At 40.1% G+C, this 14655-nt stretch overlaps 1 protein-coding gene across 1 annotated transcript; it reads left to right on the forward strand.

The window, feature by feature from the left end:
- The first annotated feature begins 2479 nt into the window (after nt 1-2479).
- LOC109221300 (translocase of chloroplast 159, chloroplastic) lies at nt 2480-7286 on the forward strand. The gene has a single exon (XM_019385765.1). It carries the CDS (start codon nt 2651-2653, stop codon nt 7091-7093), a length of 4443 nt encoding a protein of 1480 aa, XP_019241310.1. The 5' UTR covers nt 2480-2650; the 3' UTR covers nt 7094-7286.
- Nucleotides 7287-14655: the final 7369 nt, after the last annotated feature.

A 14655-nucleotide genomic window follows, 5' to 3' on the forward strand; every position in this document is an offset into this window, starting at 1 on the left:
GCCGCTTTCGGGACCTCCTCTTCCTCGGGTGGGGGCGGCCATATGGCAGCATTATCTCCAAGACCTGTATGGGAGGAAATCAAGTAAAAATAAGAAAGACACATTTCACAGAAAGGTATCAAACACGATAGAGTGGCTTACCGTGATTTTTTGCCTCCCATCGGCCCTTGGCCAAATCACGCCAACAACGCTGAAAGTACGAAGAGGTCGAGGCCAGCTTCCGACTCAACCTTCAAGGTCCGAGATTGCATCGGGAACCCAAGCAACCGCTGTATCATAGGAAAGGATGTCAATACGAAAAGAGAAAAGACACAAAACGATAGACGAAAGTTATAGGCAAGTTCGTGCTTACGCTTCATGTTCCACTCTTCAGGGAACGACATTTTCTCGGCTGGAATTATGTCGGAAGTCCTCACTCGGACAAACCGGCCCATCCATCCTCGGTCCTTGTCCTCATCTATGCTCGAGAAAAGCACCTTGGTGGCCCGGCGCTGAAGCCTTATCAACCCTCCACTCGATAGAGACGGGCTGTACATTCTAATAAGGTGGTCGAGGGTAAAAGGCATCCCCTCGACTTGGCTCATGAAGATTCGGAGCAAATAACAATGCGCCAGAAGGAAGGAGGCCCAAGGTTATTTGCTATTGGCGGCAAATTAAGGATAACGGGGTCAACGGGACCCAACGTAAAAGGCTAAGTGTAAACACTCAAGAACCCTTTCACGTGATTGGTGATGTCCTCTTCAGGGGTCAAGATCACCACCTCTTTTTCCTCCCAACGGCAATCCTTTTTTACCTGCTTCAGGTCGCCCTCAGTTATCGAGCATATATATCTAGATATAGGCTCGCATTGGCCAGGGACAGACAAGGGTTTCTCGATCTTGAAATCGGAGGTAAGATCGCACAACTCCGGAACACACTCCTCGATGCATGGCTCCACCGGCGTTTTATCACCGGCCGGTCGCGATGAAGAGGATTTTTCCTTTTGGGGAACGATTTTAGATGTTTTCGCCTTGTCTGTATGAGTTCAGAAAACAGAAGAAGATGAAGTTTGTTGAGAGGATTGGCGAAGGGGATGTAACTATTTTGCGGAATTGAGGAACTTGAAGAAAGTAGGAGAGCTTTGAAGATTAAGAAAAGTTTTGAAAGTAAAGTTTGAAAAAATGATGAGGATGGTCCATTTTTTAATGTTAGCCATGACGGTTCAAAGGTATTAGTGGCCGACCATCAACTGGCGCCAATTAATGATCTTGAGAACTGTGCAGACGCGACACTTCAGTCGCCTCCGTCGCTTACGTCACGAGGGTGACATCATAGTTGGTCGAGGTGCAAAATAGAAGGCTCAGTTCGTTTCTTCTCATTACACTCTAAGAAACGAGGGGACTATCTGTATACGGTCGAAATAGGGCCTACCCGATTTTGCTATTTGATCGAAACAAGGAGTTGCATCAGGGGTAATCTCGTAATGAATCAGGCCCGAGCTCGAAGACGAGGCATCGATTCCAAAGATCGAAGTGTTCGTCGAGATCGAGGCCAGCAGCAACCGAGACTAAGTATGACCGAGCTCGAGTGAAATGCAATAACGGAAAGGCGAAATATCCGTAACTGGTCGGAGATCACGGCGGAAATCTCGGAGCAGATCAAATCAAGGGCGGTTATTTGTATCAATCATGGAATTTACTCCTGTAATTAGAATTATACCACAATTAGGATTCCTCTAGTATATGAAGAGGGGTCCCCATCATTTGTAACCACCTTACATTCATACTGATAAAAGCAATACAATATTTATGTTCATCAATTTATTGTTCTTTAACTGTTCTTGCTTTACTATTCTTGGGGGTTAATCGGCTCGAGGACGCTGTCCAAACATCGGTTTGTTTCATATTCTTGTCAGTTCCATCATTTATCTCTAAATTAATCAATTGGTATTAGGTGAAATCACGTGTCCTTAAAACCACATTGCAAGTTTAATTGTTACACGATTTTTAGGGTAAACAGTCTTCATGATCATATTGGAAAAACATTTAAGGAATTGATTTTCAAAACTTCTTTAATGATGACACATAATATTGGATATTCTGAAAATAGTCATCAAGTAAACGAATCAGAAATGAAAAATAACAATGTTAATATTTAAGATGTTAGTGTCCCTTCCTTCTTACTGAGATGAGCAAATTTTGCGTCGTTTTTAAATTGTAGAAAATTGGCACAGAAAATTTGATAAAATTGCCTTTTATTTTGATCTTCCATATTCCATTAGCGACTAGTTTGTTGGATACTTGCCCATCTCATAATTATTACTTCCACCATCCATTTTTTTAAAATTAGAAATTAAACTTATTCTAATTGGTTACATACTGTTGCAGGTCACATTAACCAGGTGGTATAAAAAAATTTACAATTCCGTGTAAAATTAATTTTTTTTCTTTTATTTCTAAAGAGTGAAAATGCTTTCAAAACCCCCAAAGCCCATAGGAGTGCCTATAGAAATTGAGCTAATACTATAAACCTTATCGTCTACTCTATCTAATCTCCCCCCTCTCTGCACCAAAACCCCTCTTTGTTCTCTCCACAGAGAACTTCCCCTATCTCATACTATCCTTTTTTACTTCATCCCAATTCAATTGAGAAGCGAGGAGTTGTTGACGGCATGGACTCCAAAGAAGAAGCGACGTCGTTTCCACCTGTAGTCTCTTCTCCTTCTCCAGGTTCTTCTCCTATCAACAATTCATCTTCTTCTCTCGATTCCCAAATGCAAAATAACGTTGCAAACACTGATACCGAAATTAATAACAATAATAATAGCTATAATAGTAACGGCGTTAGTGATGATGGAACACTTGTGAGTGGTGGTCAGCGAGAAAAGATTGTTACGGGCTCTGAAAAGCCCCTTCTTGCTGACCCAGATGAGAAAACCGTAGAAAAATCCATTGGTGAAGAGCAACCCAGTGATTCTGCGGAAATTTCGATGCTGAAGTCAGTGAAGCCTGTTTCTGAGGTTTCTATGATTGATGGTGTCGAAAAAGTTGAGGTTTTGGGGGGAGAAAAGGGTGAAGGGGTTACGTTGAGTGAGGATTCTGGCGGAGTTGGTGGTTCTGTTTCTGAGGGAAATACTGAAGAATTAAACTCAGTTGATGAGTCTAATTCGATTGAGCAGGTGAAAGAGAGTGGTGGTGAGATTGCTGTAGGTACAGAATTGAAAAAGGGTGTGGATGGGTCCACCCAGGAGGAGGTGAAGGAAACTGAGGAGAATGAGAAGGATGAAGCTTTAACTAGTGTTGCTTCATCTAATTTGAAAGGGACTGTGGAACCTGATAAGACGGTGGTTGAAGAGAGTGCTACTCATAGTGATGATGCCGAAAAACCCAATAAGGCGGTTGTTGAACCGTCGGAGTCTTCCTTGGTTGAAGCGGACCGTGAGAAGTTTACGCTTGAAGGAGATGCAGTCGTGGATGCTATTGATGTTAATGACAATGCATCAGCGCCAGGGGTTGCTGTTGTTGGAGATGTGGAAGAGAGTGCTATTCCTAGTGATGATGCCGAAAAACCCAATGAGGAGGTTGTTGGACCGTCGGAGTCTTTGTTGGTTGGAGCAGAAGGTGAGAAATTTACTCCAGAAGGAGATGCAGTTGTGGATGCTAGTGATGTCAATGTCAATGTGTCAGTGCTAGGGGTTGCTGTTGTTGGAGATGTGGAAGAGAGTGAAGTGAATGTGTCAGCGCCAGGGGTTGCTGGCGTTGGAGATGTGGAAGGGAGTGTAGTGAATGTGTCAGCGCCAGGAGTTGCTGTTGTTGACGTGGAAGAGAGCAAGGAAGTGGAACAACATGTTGAAAGTCCTGCTGATGTGTCAGAGTCTTTGTTGATTGAAGCAGATGGCGAGAAATTTACTTCAGAGGGAGATGCAGTTGTGGATGCTATTGATGTCAACGTCTCAGGGCCAGGGGTTGCTGTTGTTGGAGATGTGGATGAGAGCAAGGAAGTGAAAGAACATGTAGAAAGTACCGCTGATGAGAATGTGACATCAGTAAATGGTGTTGGTGAGACCAGACAGCTTATTGAAGAATTGGCTAATATGACAGTTGATGAAGTAGATGTTCAGAAGTCTAAGCCTGCGGTGGATGATAATGTTGCAGCTGCAGAATCCAAGCCTGTGGATAACATTGTTCGTGCTGGAAGTGATGGAAAACTAGATGCTGGAGACGTTCAGACTGGTGATGCGGTAGCTGCTACCGAGGAAATCAAAGAAGTAGATGCTGAAAGTGGTAATAAAAGTGCTGACGTGAAGGATGTCGAAAAGGAACCTGAGCAGGCAGTGTCTGAAACTATTTATGCCAACGGTGACCATTCCGAAGGAAGCATTGAGGGAGATGTAGTGGAAGCTGAAGTCTCAGGTCAGTCATCTGCCATATCAAGGTCAATCAGTGGCTCACAGCAAATACTGGAAGCAGATGGAGAAGCTAAAGATCAGATAGATGAAGAAGCTGAGCTTGAAGGCTCAATTTCAGATGGAGAGACAGACGGTATGATCTTTGGAAGCTCTGAAGCTGCCAGACAGTTTATTGAGGAGCTGGAAAGGGAATCCGGTGGTGATTCCTATACTGGTGCTGAGGCTTCACATGATCATTCACAGGAAATTGATGGTCAGATCGTCACCGACTCAGATGAGGAGGCTGATACTGATGAAGGAGGAGATGGGAAGGAGTTGTTCGATTCAGCTGCCTTAGCTGCCCTTTTAAAAGCAGCTACAGGTGCTGAATCTGATGGTGGAAACATCACTATCACATCTCAAGATGGGTCAAGGCTATTCTCTGTTGAACGTCCTGCTGGTCTTGGGTCATCACTCCGGTCGCTGAGGCCAGCTCCCCAACCAAATCGCCCCAATCTTTTTACTCCTTCCAGTCTTCAAAATAGTGGAGAATCTGAGAATAACTTGAGTGAAGAAGAAAAGAAGAAACTGGAGAAATTACAGCAGATTAGGGTCAAGTTTTTGAGGCTTATTCACAGGTTAGGGCTTTCTTCTGATGAGTCCATAGCTGCTCAAGTATTGTACCGGCTGGCACTTATTGCACGAAGGCAAAACAGTCCACTTTTTAGCCTGGAGGCTGCCAAGATGAGAGCTCTCCAGCTTGAAGCAGAGGGGGAAGATGATTTGGACTTCTCTGTGAATATCCAGGTTATTGGAAAATCAGGAGTGGGTAAGAGTGCTACCATAAATTCGATCTTCGGAGAGGAAAAAACTCCAATTAATGCATTTGGACCAGCTACCACCAGTGTGAAAGAGATTAGTGGTGTTGTAGAGGGTGTTAAGATTCGGGTATTTGATACACCCGGTCTCAAGTCCTCTGTGATGGAACAGGGTTTCAACCGCACTGTCTTGTCTTCAGCAAAGAAGTTTACTAAGAAGAACCCCCCTGATATTTTCCTCTACGTTGATCGGCTAGATGCCCAAACTAGAGATCTCAATGATCTTCCCATGCTGAAGACTATCACAAGTTGTCTTGGCCCTTCAATATGGCGAAGTGCCATAGTCACCCTCACACATGGAGCTTCTGCACCTCCAGATGGGCCTTCTGGCTCCCCTTTAAGTTATGAGGTGTTTGTTACTCAAAGGTCTCATGTTGTTCAGCAGTCTATCGGTCAAGCAGTAGGCGATTTACGAATGATGAGTCCAAGTTTGATGAACCCTGTTTCTCTGGTAGAGAATCATCCATCTTGTAGGAAGAATAGGGAAGGGCAGAAGATACTACCTAATGGCCAGAGCTGGAGGCCTCAATTACTGTTATTATGCTACTCAATGAAGATCTTGTCTGAAGCAAGTGCACTCTCAAAGCCTGAAGATCCTTTCGATCACCGTAAGCTCTTTGGTTTCCGCACACGCTCACCACCTCTTCCCTACATGCTGTCCTCAATGTTGCAGTCACGTGCGCATCCCAAGCTTCCTGCTGAGCAGGGTGGTGATAATGGTGATTCAGACATTGACTTGAATGATTTGTCAGACTCTGACCAAGAAGAAGAAGACGAGTACGACCAGCTTCCTCCCTTTAAGCCTCTTCGGAAGGCTCAACTCGCTAAGCTCAGCAAAGAACAGAGGAAGGCATATTTTGAGGAGTACGACTATCGGGTCAAGCTCCTTCAGAAGAAGCAGTGGAGGGAAGAGTTGAGAAGAATGAGAGAAATGAAAAATAACAAGGGAAAAGAGGCAGCAATTGAGTATGGTTATGCAGAGGAAGATGCTGATACAGGGGCAGCAGCTCCTGTAGCAGTTCCCCTACCCGACATGGTCCTCCCACCTTCTTTTGATAGTGATAATCCTGCCTACAGGTACCGGTTTTTGGAGCCCACTTCTCAGTTTCTTGCAAGGCCTGTTCTGGACACACATGGTTGGGATCATGATTGTGGCTATGATGGTGTTAACGTGGAACAGAGTTTAGCCATTGCAAGTCGTTTCCCTGCTGCAGTTACTGTCCAAATCACCAAAGATAAGAAAGATTTCAGTATCAATTTGGACTCTTCTATTTCTGCTAAGCATGGAGATAATGGATCCACCATGGCTGGCTTTGATATTCAAAGCATAGGAAAGCAACTTGCATATATTGTCAGGGGAGAAACCAAATTCAAAATCTTGAAGAAGAACAAGACTGCTGGTGGAATTTCTGTCACATTTCTAGGTGAAAATGTGGTTACCGGGCTTAAAGTTGAAGATCAGATTACCTTAGGCAAGCAATACGTTCTAGTTGGCAGCGCTGGCACTGTTCGATCTCAGAGTGACACAGCTTATGGTGCCAACTTTGAACTGCAGAGAAGGGAGGCAGATTTTCCAATTGGTCAGGTGCAATCCACATTGTCTATGTCTGTCATAAAGTGGAGAGGTGATTTGGCTCTAGGATTCAACAGTATGGCGCAATTCGCGGTTGGGCGTAATTCTAAGGTAGCTGTTCGAGCAGGAATCAATAACAAGCTCAGTGGGCAAATAACTGTGAGGACAAGCAGTTCAGACCACCTCTCTCTTGCACTTTCTGCTATAATTCCAACTGCAATTGGCATCTACAGGAAACTTTGGCCTGATGCTGGCGAGAAGTACTCAATCTACTAAATTTCATTTTCGTTTCAGCATTTTTGGTTAATTGAACTTTGTAATGGCGTATTATCTTGTCATTCTATTGAATAATGCTTCTGTCATTTATCCGTCTATGTAGGATTCCTACTCGTATCAGTTTTGGGTGATTAAATGTACTTTTTTACAAGATGAAATCAAGAGGTTGGTGTTGCTTAAATGCTCTTTGTTAGTTGTTGTGTTACCTTGTGTTTTGAAGAAAGCAATTTAAGTTGTTGTTGTTACCTTCTGTTTTCTTTTATTATTCTGCTTTCAAATGTTGTCATTTAATTTGCTTTTATTCAGCAACGTCCTAGAAAGAAGGTCCAAAAGGACATGACAAAGAGCATCCTTGATTCTTTTGATATTTATAAGATGTTAATTGGTCAAAGTGACACTTTTTGAGTGGTCAACGTTAAAGTACAAGGTCCAATATTTCAGGAAAACTTGGTTAGGTCTTCGAGCCTTGTAGATTTGTGACTTATTCTGGGTAACAGTAGACATTTTAGATGCATTGTGTTACAGAAGCCTTTGTTTAAATTTTTTCCGAAACCGGGTTTGCAAATTCAAGCGGCACTCTTTTCTATTTTTCTCACTTTACAAGCAGCACTGTTTTCTATTTTCTTATTATTGTCATAAGAGCTGAAGATGTCCTTGAAATTTGTTTGACTACATAGTTCTATGATGTTTGGGGGCCATGCCTGGCAGTCTTTCCAATCCTCTCAGCACATGTTTCTGACTTTCTGTTCTTTTTTTTTGGAAATAATGCCAGTTTACTTATTCATTTTCAAATAGGTGTTTAATGTTGGCTTTTCGACCTTTTTCTGCTTCTATAAAGCATACTTTGAAAAACGCTTAAAACTACTTGAAAGTAGATGTTGAAAAAACTTTTTTATTTTCTTTTTTCCTTTCAAATAAAAGCATGCAAGAAAATAACCATACCTTTCCTTTACCTTGCTCTACCATTATTTCCTAACAAATACTAATATTTTCGACAAGCTATGCTTGTATATTTGACACAAAAATGGGAGAAACAGCCTTACGATCATAGTGGGTGTAAGTCATTTTCTGCTCTTGCTTCTTCTTCATATCACTTGTCCTATCACATGGAAAAAAATTATTTACTCTTTGCTCATGTAACAATCGCAAATCAGAATCTCCCCATGCCTTTTACGTTTTCTTTTTATTTTTTAATTACTACTTTAGTTTCAGAGGCGGATCTAGAATTTCTATAACATGGGTGCACCATTAAACAAAGAAGGAAAAAAAGAAGAATTAACTGGGAATCGATCCCTACTCCTCTAGGTAAATAACTAAACATTCAAACAAGAGCACCATTTAGCGTCTTTGGAGCATGGGTGCCAGCATATAATATTAGATCAATTTTAGAAAATATGTATCTAAAATATCTAGTTTGGCGGAGAGACCATGGGTTCATGTGCCCCATGAATTAGGCTTAAATCTGCCCTTGTTTAGGCTGGGGGGAAAGGGATGTTACCTTTACTGATGGGTTTTGAACCCTTCACCTCAACGGGGTGAAGTACACAAAAACCCTTGAAGTAGATGATCTTGATTTTGTCAGCGCTTGCTCAATTGGTAGAACTTCAAGTTTAACAAGTGTTGCCTCTTGCTTGCCCCATGAGCAACACTTTTAACTTTTGACCTTAAATAAATCAAAATCGGGTTTCAAACTTGGCGAAGCCAAGATTAATTGAGAAATATTATTGTTTGAAACTTAAAAAAGTTGCCTCTCTGCTCTTTCAGGATTAAGTAATGAAAAATAAATGGATCTTGGCCTAACTCAACTGTAAAAGCTAGTTCATAATATGAGGATTGCCCAAGTCCCCTATTCCTTAGCCGATGTTGAAGCATGAATAATATAATATGAGGGTCCAAAAATGGTACAAAGAATCCGACTCTGATACCATGACAAGGAAATGAAGCTTGGACCTACCCAACTCTAAAAGCCAATTCATGAGGTGAGAATTGTCCGAGCCATAAAAAATGACCAAATCCCCCATTCCTCAGCCGATGTGAGAGACCCAACAAATATTCCAATAGTACCTAATTGTCAAACCTTCTCTGTTTTTGGAACAATATGTTGATAATCACTGAAAGAAATCTAGATTCCCACTAATACTAAAACATAAAAACAATATGTTATAAGAAGGCAAAAATTCCCAGTGATGAAGCTGTTTACCTGTAAAACGGTACAATTGAATTTATACGTGGTTTATAAACAAGTGAATCAATTTGATCCCGAAATGATAAATAAATTAAACAAGAATGTAAGACTTAGCGTTGAAATCGAGACAAGACATCAGAAATCTTGGTTCCAGGAGCAGAGCTTTCGGAGGCAGTAGTAACAATATTAATAAGCGAGAAGATTAAAATATTATTGAGATTTTAGCAAAGTATAGTATCAGCTTGTTAGAAAATTCGTGTCCTACAATGGTTGTTGAGCTCTCTATTTATAATTGCACCTAGGGAACAAGGTCCTAGGATCAAGCCCTTCTTAAATGACAATTATGAGGACCATTAAAGAATGTGTAACGGTAGGCAGTGAATGCCATATTTTCTGTAACGGGCTATATATTTAATGCTATAGAATATTCTCCATTAAATGCTATCGGGTGACAGACATTTATTCCGCCTTCATGAACACCATTCCCTCCGGGGACAAACGAGATCGTTGCTTTCGGACCTGCTGTTGATACCCAATTTTTTCCTGTATATTTAATATGCAAAATACCTTCAAATAGCATGTATATGCATATATAAGTATGTCCCAATATTTTATTATTGTTCCTTAGTTATTAAAAGATTTTAAAATCAATTTATTGTCCTATTTTATCAAGAAAAACCCAATAATAATTCCCAAAATTATCATTTTGGTAATTCATTTATTGGATTCTCATATTTACACTAAAATATAGCTAACATAATTTTTGCACATTTTTTACAAATTTATCTAGTATTTTAAAAGCTAGATTGCATATAATTGCAATATTAGCCTCTTTTAAGGTTTAATTGTGTTTATAATTATAAAATTAACTCCCCTATTTTTAATTTGATAACTACGTATTATTAATCATTTTAGTACCTTTAATTTATTTTCAGAAATTATTCTACTAATTTTTGTAAAACAAATAAAGGAAAAATGGCTATTTAAATGTTAGCCCCGTTTATTTCAATTTTAGCGTTATTTGAACCCCCAATTTGAACCCAATTTTTAAACCCAATTACCCTGACCCAAACCCCGTTCAAACCGACCCAGACCCGTTTCCCACCTACCTTCTCTAATCTCAACCGTTGATCTCCCAGATCAACGGTCCCTATTTCCCTTACCATTTTTAATTCCCAATTACCCCAAAGCCCTGATCATTTTTCATCTGTAGCCGCCTTTGAATTCCCCCTTCTCTCAATTCTCTCTCAAGCTCCTCTCAAACCCTAGCCGCCTCCCTCAGCTTCCACCCTAAAATCGTCCAAATCAATGGCTTCCAAAGCCATTGGAGGCCCGTATCTACCTCCTTTGACTTCGATGTGGTCGAGTACTATGGTTTCAAGGCCAGACCTTGAAGAAGCTTTGTCCAGACCTCGGATGCTTTCAGTTCTATGACTGTTTCCGGTCATCTTTGACCTTGCTCCGGCCAGCCATGGCTATTCAAGCCTGACTCTTGGCTTCTCCTGCTTAGACCGATGTTTTTCCAAGCCTTTCTCACCATCTGGGGTTCTTCTGAAACCCTAACCTTTGAGGTTCTTTCGATCCTTTTAGATCTGTTTTAGATCTGTGCTCACTCTAAACTCCTAAACGTTTTCTCAAGGTTTCTTTCAAAACTTTACCTTTAGAACCTTTATCTTTTCTGATTTAGGGTTTTTGTTAAATTATTTCGAAGCTTTTCTGATTTTTAACATGTTCTACTCTGTTTCTTTATGTTGTTCTTCTACTGTGTTTCTTTATGTTGTTCTTCTACTGGAATGTGCGTGTTAAAGGTCTTAGTTTCTTTTTGAGATTTTCTGAATTTACTTTGTTAGTATTCTGTCTGATTTACTTGTTTTCATCTCTATACTCGATTGATGGTGAAAACCCTACAATTTGGGGTTCATTCGAGTTCTGAGATTATTTGCTATGTGATTTACTTGCTAGTCATGCTCTGAATTCGACTGGTTCCAAAACCCTAATTTTTTTGGACCTATTCGAGTCTCTGAAGTTGCTTCATCTGTTGCTCGACTGAATTTCAAAATCTTCTGCTTCTTTATGTGATTTTGACTTCTTGCTAAACTCTACTATAAGGTCTTTTCGCTTGACCTCTTTGCATGCTGTTTGATACTCTCTCTTTTCTCTATTACTAAGTTACCGAAATTGACCTATGTGACTACCATGTTTCGATAGTCCACTACTTACTGATTTTGTGATTGCATGACACTTCTCTTTGTCATAGGTTCAACCTTGCATGCCTAATGTTTATGCACTCTTTTATATGCTAAATTTCCCTCTAAAATGACCTTCAATTTTGGACTGATTTCAAACCTCCTTGTGTAATTCTGATTGCACTCGTGTAATTGATTCTTTCCTTGTTTTATTGATTCCCTGTTTCTTGGATTAATTTGAAAACTTCCCTTTTAGACATTCGAGTCTCTTGTCTTTAACTTGGTTTATTCATGGGACCCCATGTTACTCTCCTTAAGTCAGTGACTTTGAAATCCTTGACTCCTTGATTTGCTATGTACTGATTTTCAAATCTGCGAGTTTACTTTGTTTTCTTACCTTATTTAGTTAACCGAGTATTTTTTACTGATTCTGCAATAGTTGTTTCCTTCATTAAACCCCTATGTACTTACCCTTAATGGTCTATTCTATACATGGTGTTTTACTTGATTTCTTTCCTTAAATGATTTCTGCCCATTACCGTTTGAATTTAACTCCTTAATTAAAGGAAGTCTCTGATTTGAATTTAATTGGTGAGTAGTTCCATAATTATTTTCTTGCCTTATTTTCTACCTGTTTTCAAACTATAAATACCCTGGCTTTTCATTAACACACACACGAACACTCTTAGTTTCTGAACTCACACTCACACTCAAAAAATATTCTTTCTTGTTATTTGTACTGTGGCCTGCCTTCAAAGTCCTATTACCTGCTTTTACTGTATTTTGCTTCTCTGAACTGATATGCTCTGATTAAGATTCCAGCATCACAACAATGTGTTTACTTAATGCTTTTCCCTTCTTGTCTGCCTATTGCTTGTGTTTAGTTCAGTACTTATTCTAACATGCTATAATTTCCTTATGCCTGTTCTTAATTTATTATGTATCCTAAACCCCCACCCCAATGTGTTCAAGGCTTATGGTTTGTTTGAGGCATGACAGTATTGCATATTACTGCCCATGACTCAAGCTTGATCCCTAGGTCCTAACCTCTATGTTTCTCTGCTATTGTGTGTTCTGGTAGGCTTATAGGCTTGCCAGCATCTTCTATTGCTGTGCATGCCCAAAGCTTTCCCTTGCCTAAGCATAGGCTCTTTGTAATTTCCCAACCCCCCTGAACCCCCTTTGTATGAAATTATCCACTTGTTTGTGGTTGTTTCCCTATCCTTTATTCTCTCTGTTTCTTCACTTGCACTCTCTCTTAGACTTAAGTTCTGCCCCCCTTTTGTGAGCTTTGCCTTGGGATCCATTGAGCTCCCTCTGAACTTGGACACTTTAGGGCTGGCCTTTCCACACTGCACTTGCCCCTATTCTGGTGATACAATTTGGGTGTGAGCACTGCCCGGAGTCCCATTGAGGCTCTTAGGGAACTCTAACACACTCAAATTGGAGAAAGGCTTTGGATCGATGGTCTTTGAGTTGCTCTATCTCATAATTCAGACAGGAAGTCAAGAATCAGGCCTTCTATGGTTTTAATTATTTTCTTTGTATTTTCTGATGTATTTGTTATTCTGGTTTGTAATAATTTATAATGGATACTTGGGGTTGGCTAGTGAAACAGGGTTGGGGTAACTATGCATGCAAAGGGTAGAAATCACGCCTATAGGACTGTTCTAATTCTGCATATTCAACTTCACCTAGAAATCATGCCTATAGGATTGTTCTAACGTCATTCTGCATAATTCAAACTGCATTTAGATACCATGTTTATAAGATTTAAAACAAGTTCTACATTTAGATACCATGTTTATAAGGTTTAAAACAATTTCTGCATCTAGAAACCATGTCTATAAGGTTCAAGTTCTGCATTTAGATACCATGTTTATAAGGTTTAAAACAAATTTCTGCACTCAGACACCACGTCTGTAAGTGTCTAAAATCAACAACGTGTAGAAAACATGCATATAGGAGTTTCTAAATGAATCTGATTCGCTTCATCCAATGTTAGATATAAGATCGGTAATAATATATACTATCACCTGCAGAACTTGTAATCAATTTGTTTAATTCTGCATCTCTTTTGATAATAAGTCCCTCACTTTACAAGCATACATTTTTATGATTTCAAACAATTCATTTGAGCTTTACTATCTCATCATCTTCTAAAATCAGTAGATATCATGCCTATAAGATTCCGTCTAAACACTTAGGCAAGCCTTAGGATAATGATTGTAAAACTAAATCCGCTTTGTTAATTGCCTGATTCGGAGTTCTTATCTGAGTTATGTAATAAACTAAGGTGCCTCAGCAATTAACTTACCTCGTCTTTGGTATTCTAAGCAGTACGTGCAAGACATACTATTATGTGCTTTTCTGTTCAAGGAGGTATAATTGAGCCTTATATGTTTATATGTCTCCCAAAATATGCAGTATGTGTTTTTTGTCTGTCGCCTTAGAATTTTACCTTTGAAACCCCAAATAAGCCAAATATCCCTCCCTTTAGGATTAGTAGTCCTAAGTGCCTCCGGGACTGATAGGAGCGGGACGGGTAATAGCATGCAATAGGTAATCGATACCAATCCGTGCTTTAAATACCTTAACGGGGTGGGATGGGTAGATATGGATATGATGACCACGCGATAATATCACGTGTAGCCCCTCATTGAGAAGTGATTACCGGACATTGTGTGGGGTGATCCATATTATTAATAAACCTAGGACCCCCTCCCTTTATTCTTTATTTCTTTTCTTTAGCATTTTAACTCTTTATTTAAAAATTAGCCTTTCTAATGGTCCTTTCAAACTTTGCATATTTTCAAACCTTTATGTGTTGAAATCCCCTCTTATTTGAGCCTTATCTGCCTATATGCTAATTGCACCTCAATTCACAATAATTGTCTGGCCGGGAACCACACTAGTGGATTCTGAGGGGTGCCTAACACCTTCCCCTAATAATTTCAAGCCCTTACCCTATCTCTGGTTATTCAAATCAAACTCTTTTGGTGTCCTAATGCACCCTAATCATTAGGTGGAGACTCTTCAATTGCAAACCCAGTTCCCAAAAGGAATGAGTTGTCCCTCCAAATATCATAAACCCGATTTCCGCGGAGGAAAAAGGGGGCGCGATAGCATGGCGACTCTGCTGGGGATTTTTAGGCTTTTACCATTTTAGATTATTCTCGTGAATTTGTACC

This window comes from Nicotiana attenuata, unplaced genomic scaffold (assembly GCF_001879085.1).
Source record: "Nicotiana attenuata strain UT unplaced genomic scaffold, NIATTr2, whole genome shotgun sequence".
Taxonomy (NCBI): domain Eukaryota; kingdom Viridiplantae; phylum Streptophyta; class Magnoliopsida; order Solanales; family Solanaceae; genus Nicotiana; species Nicotiana attenuata.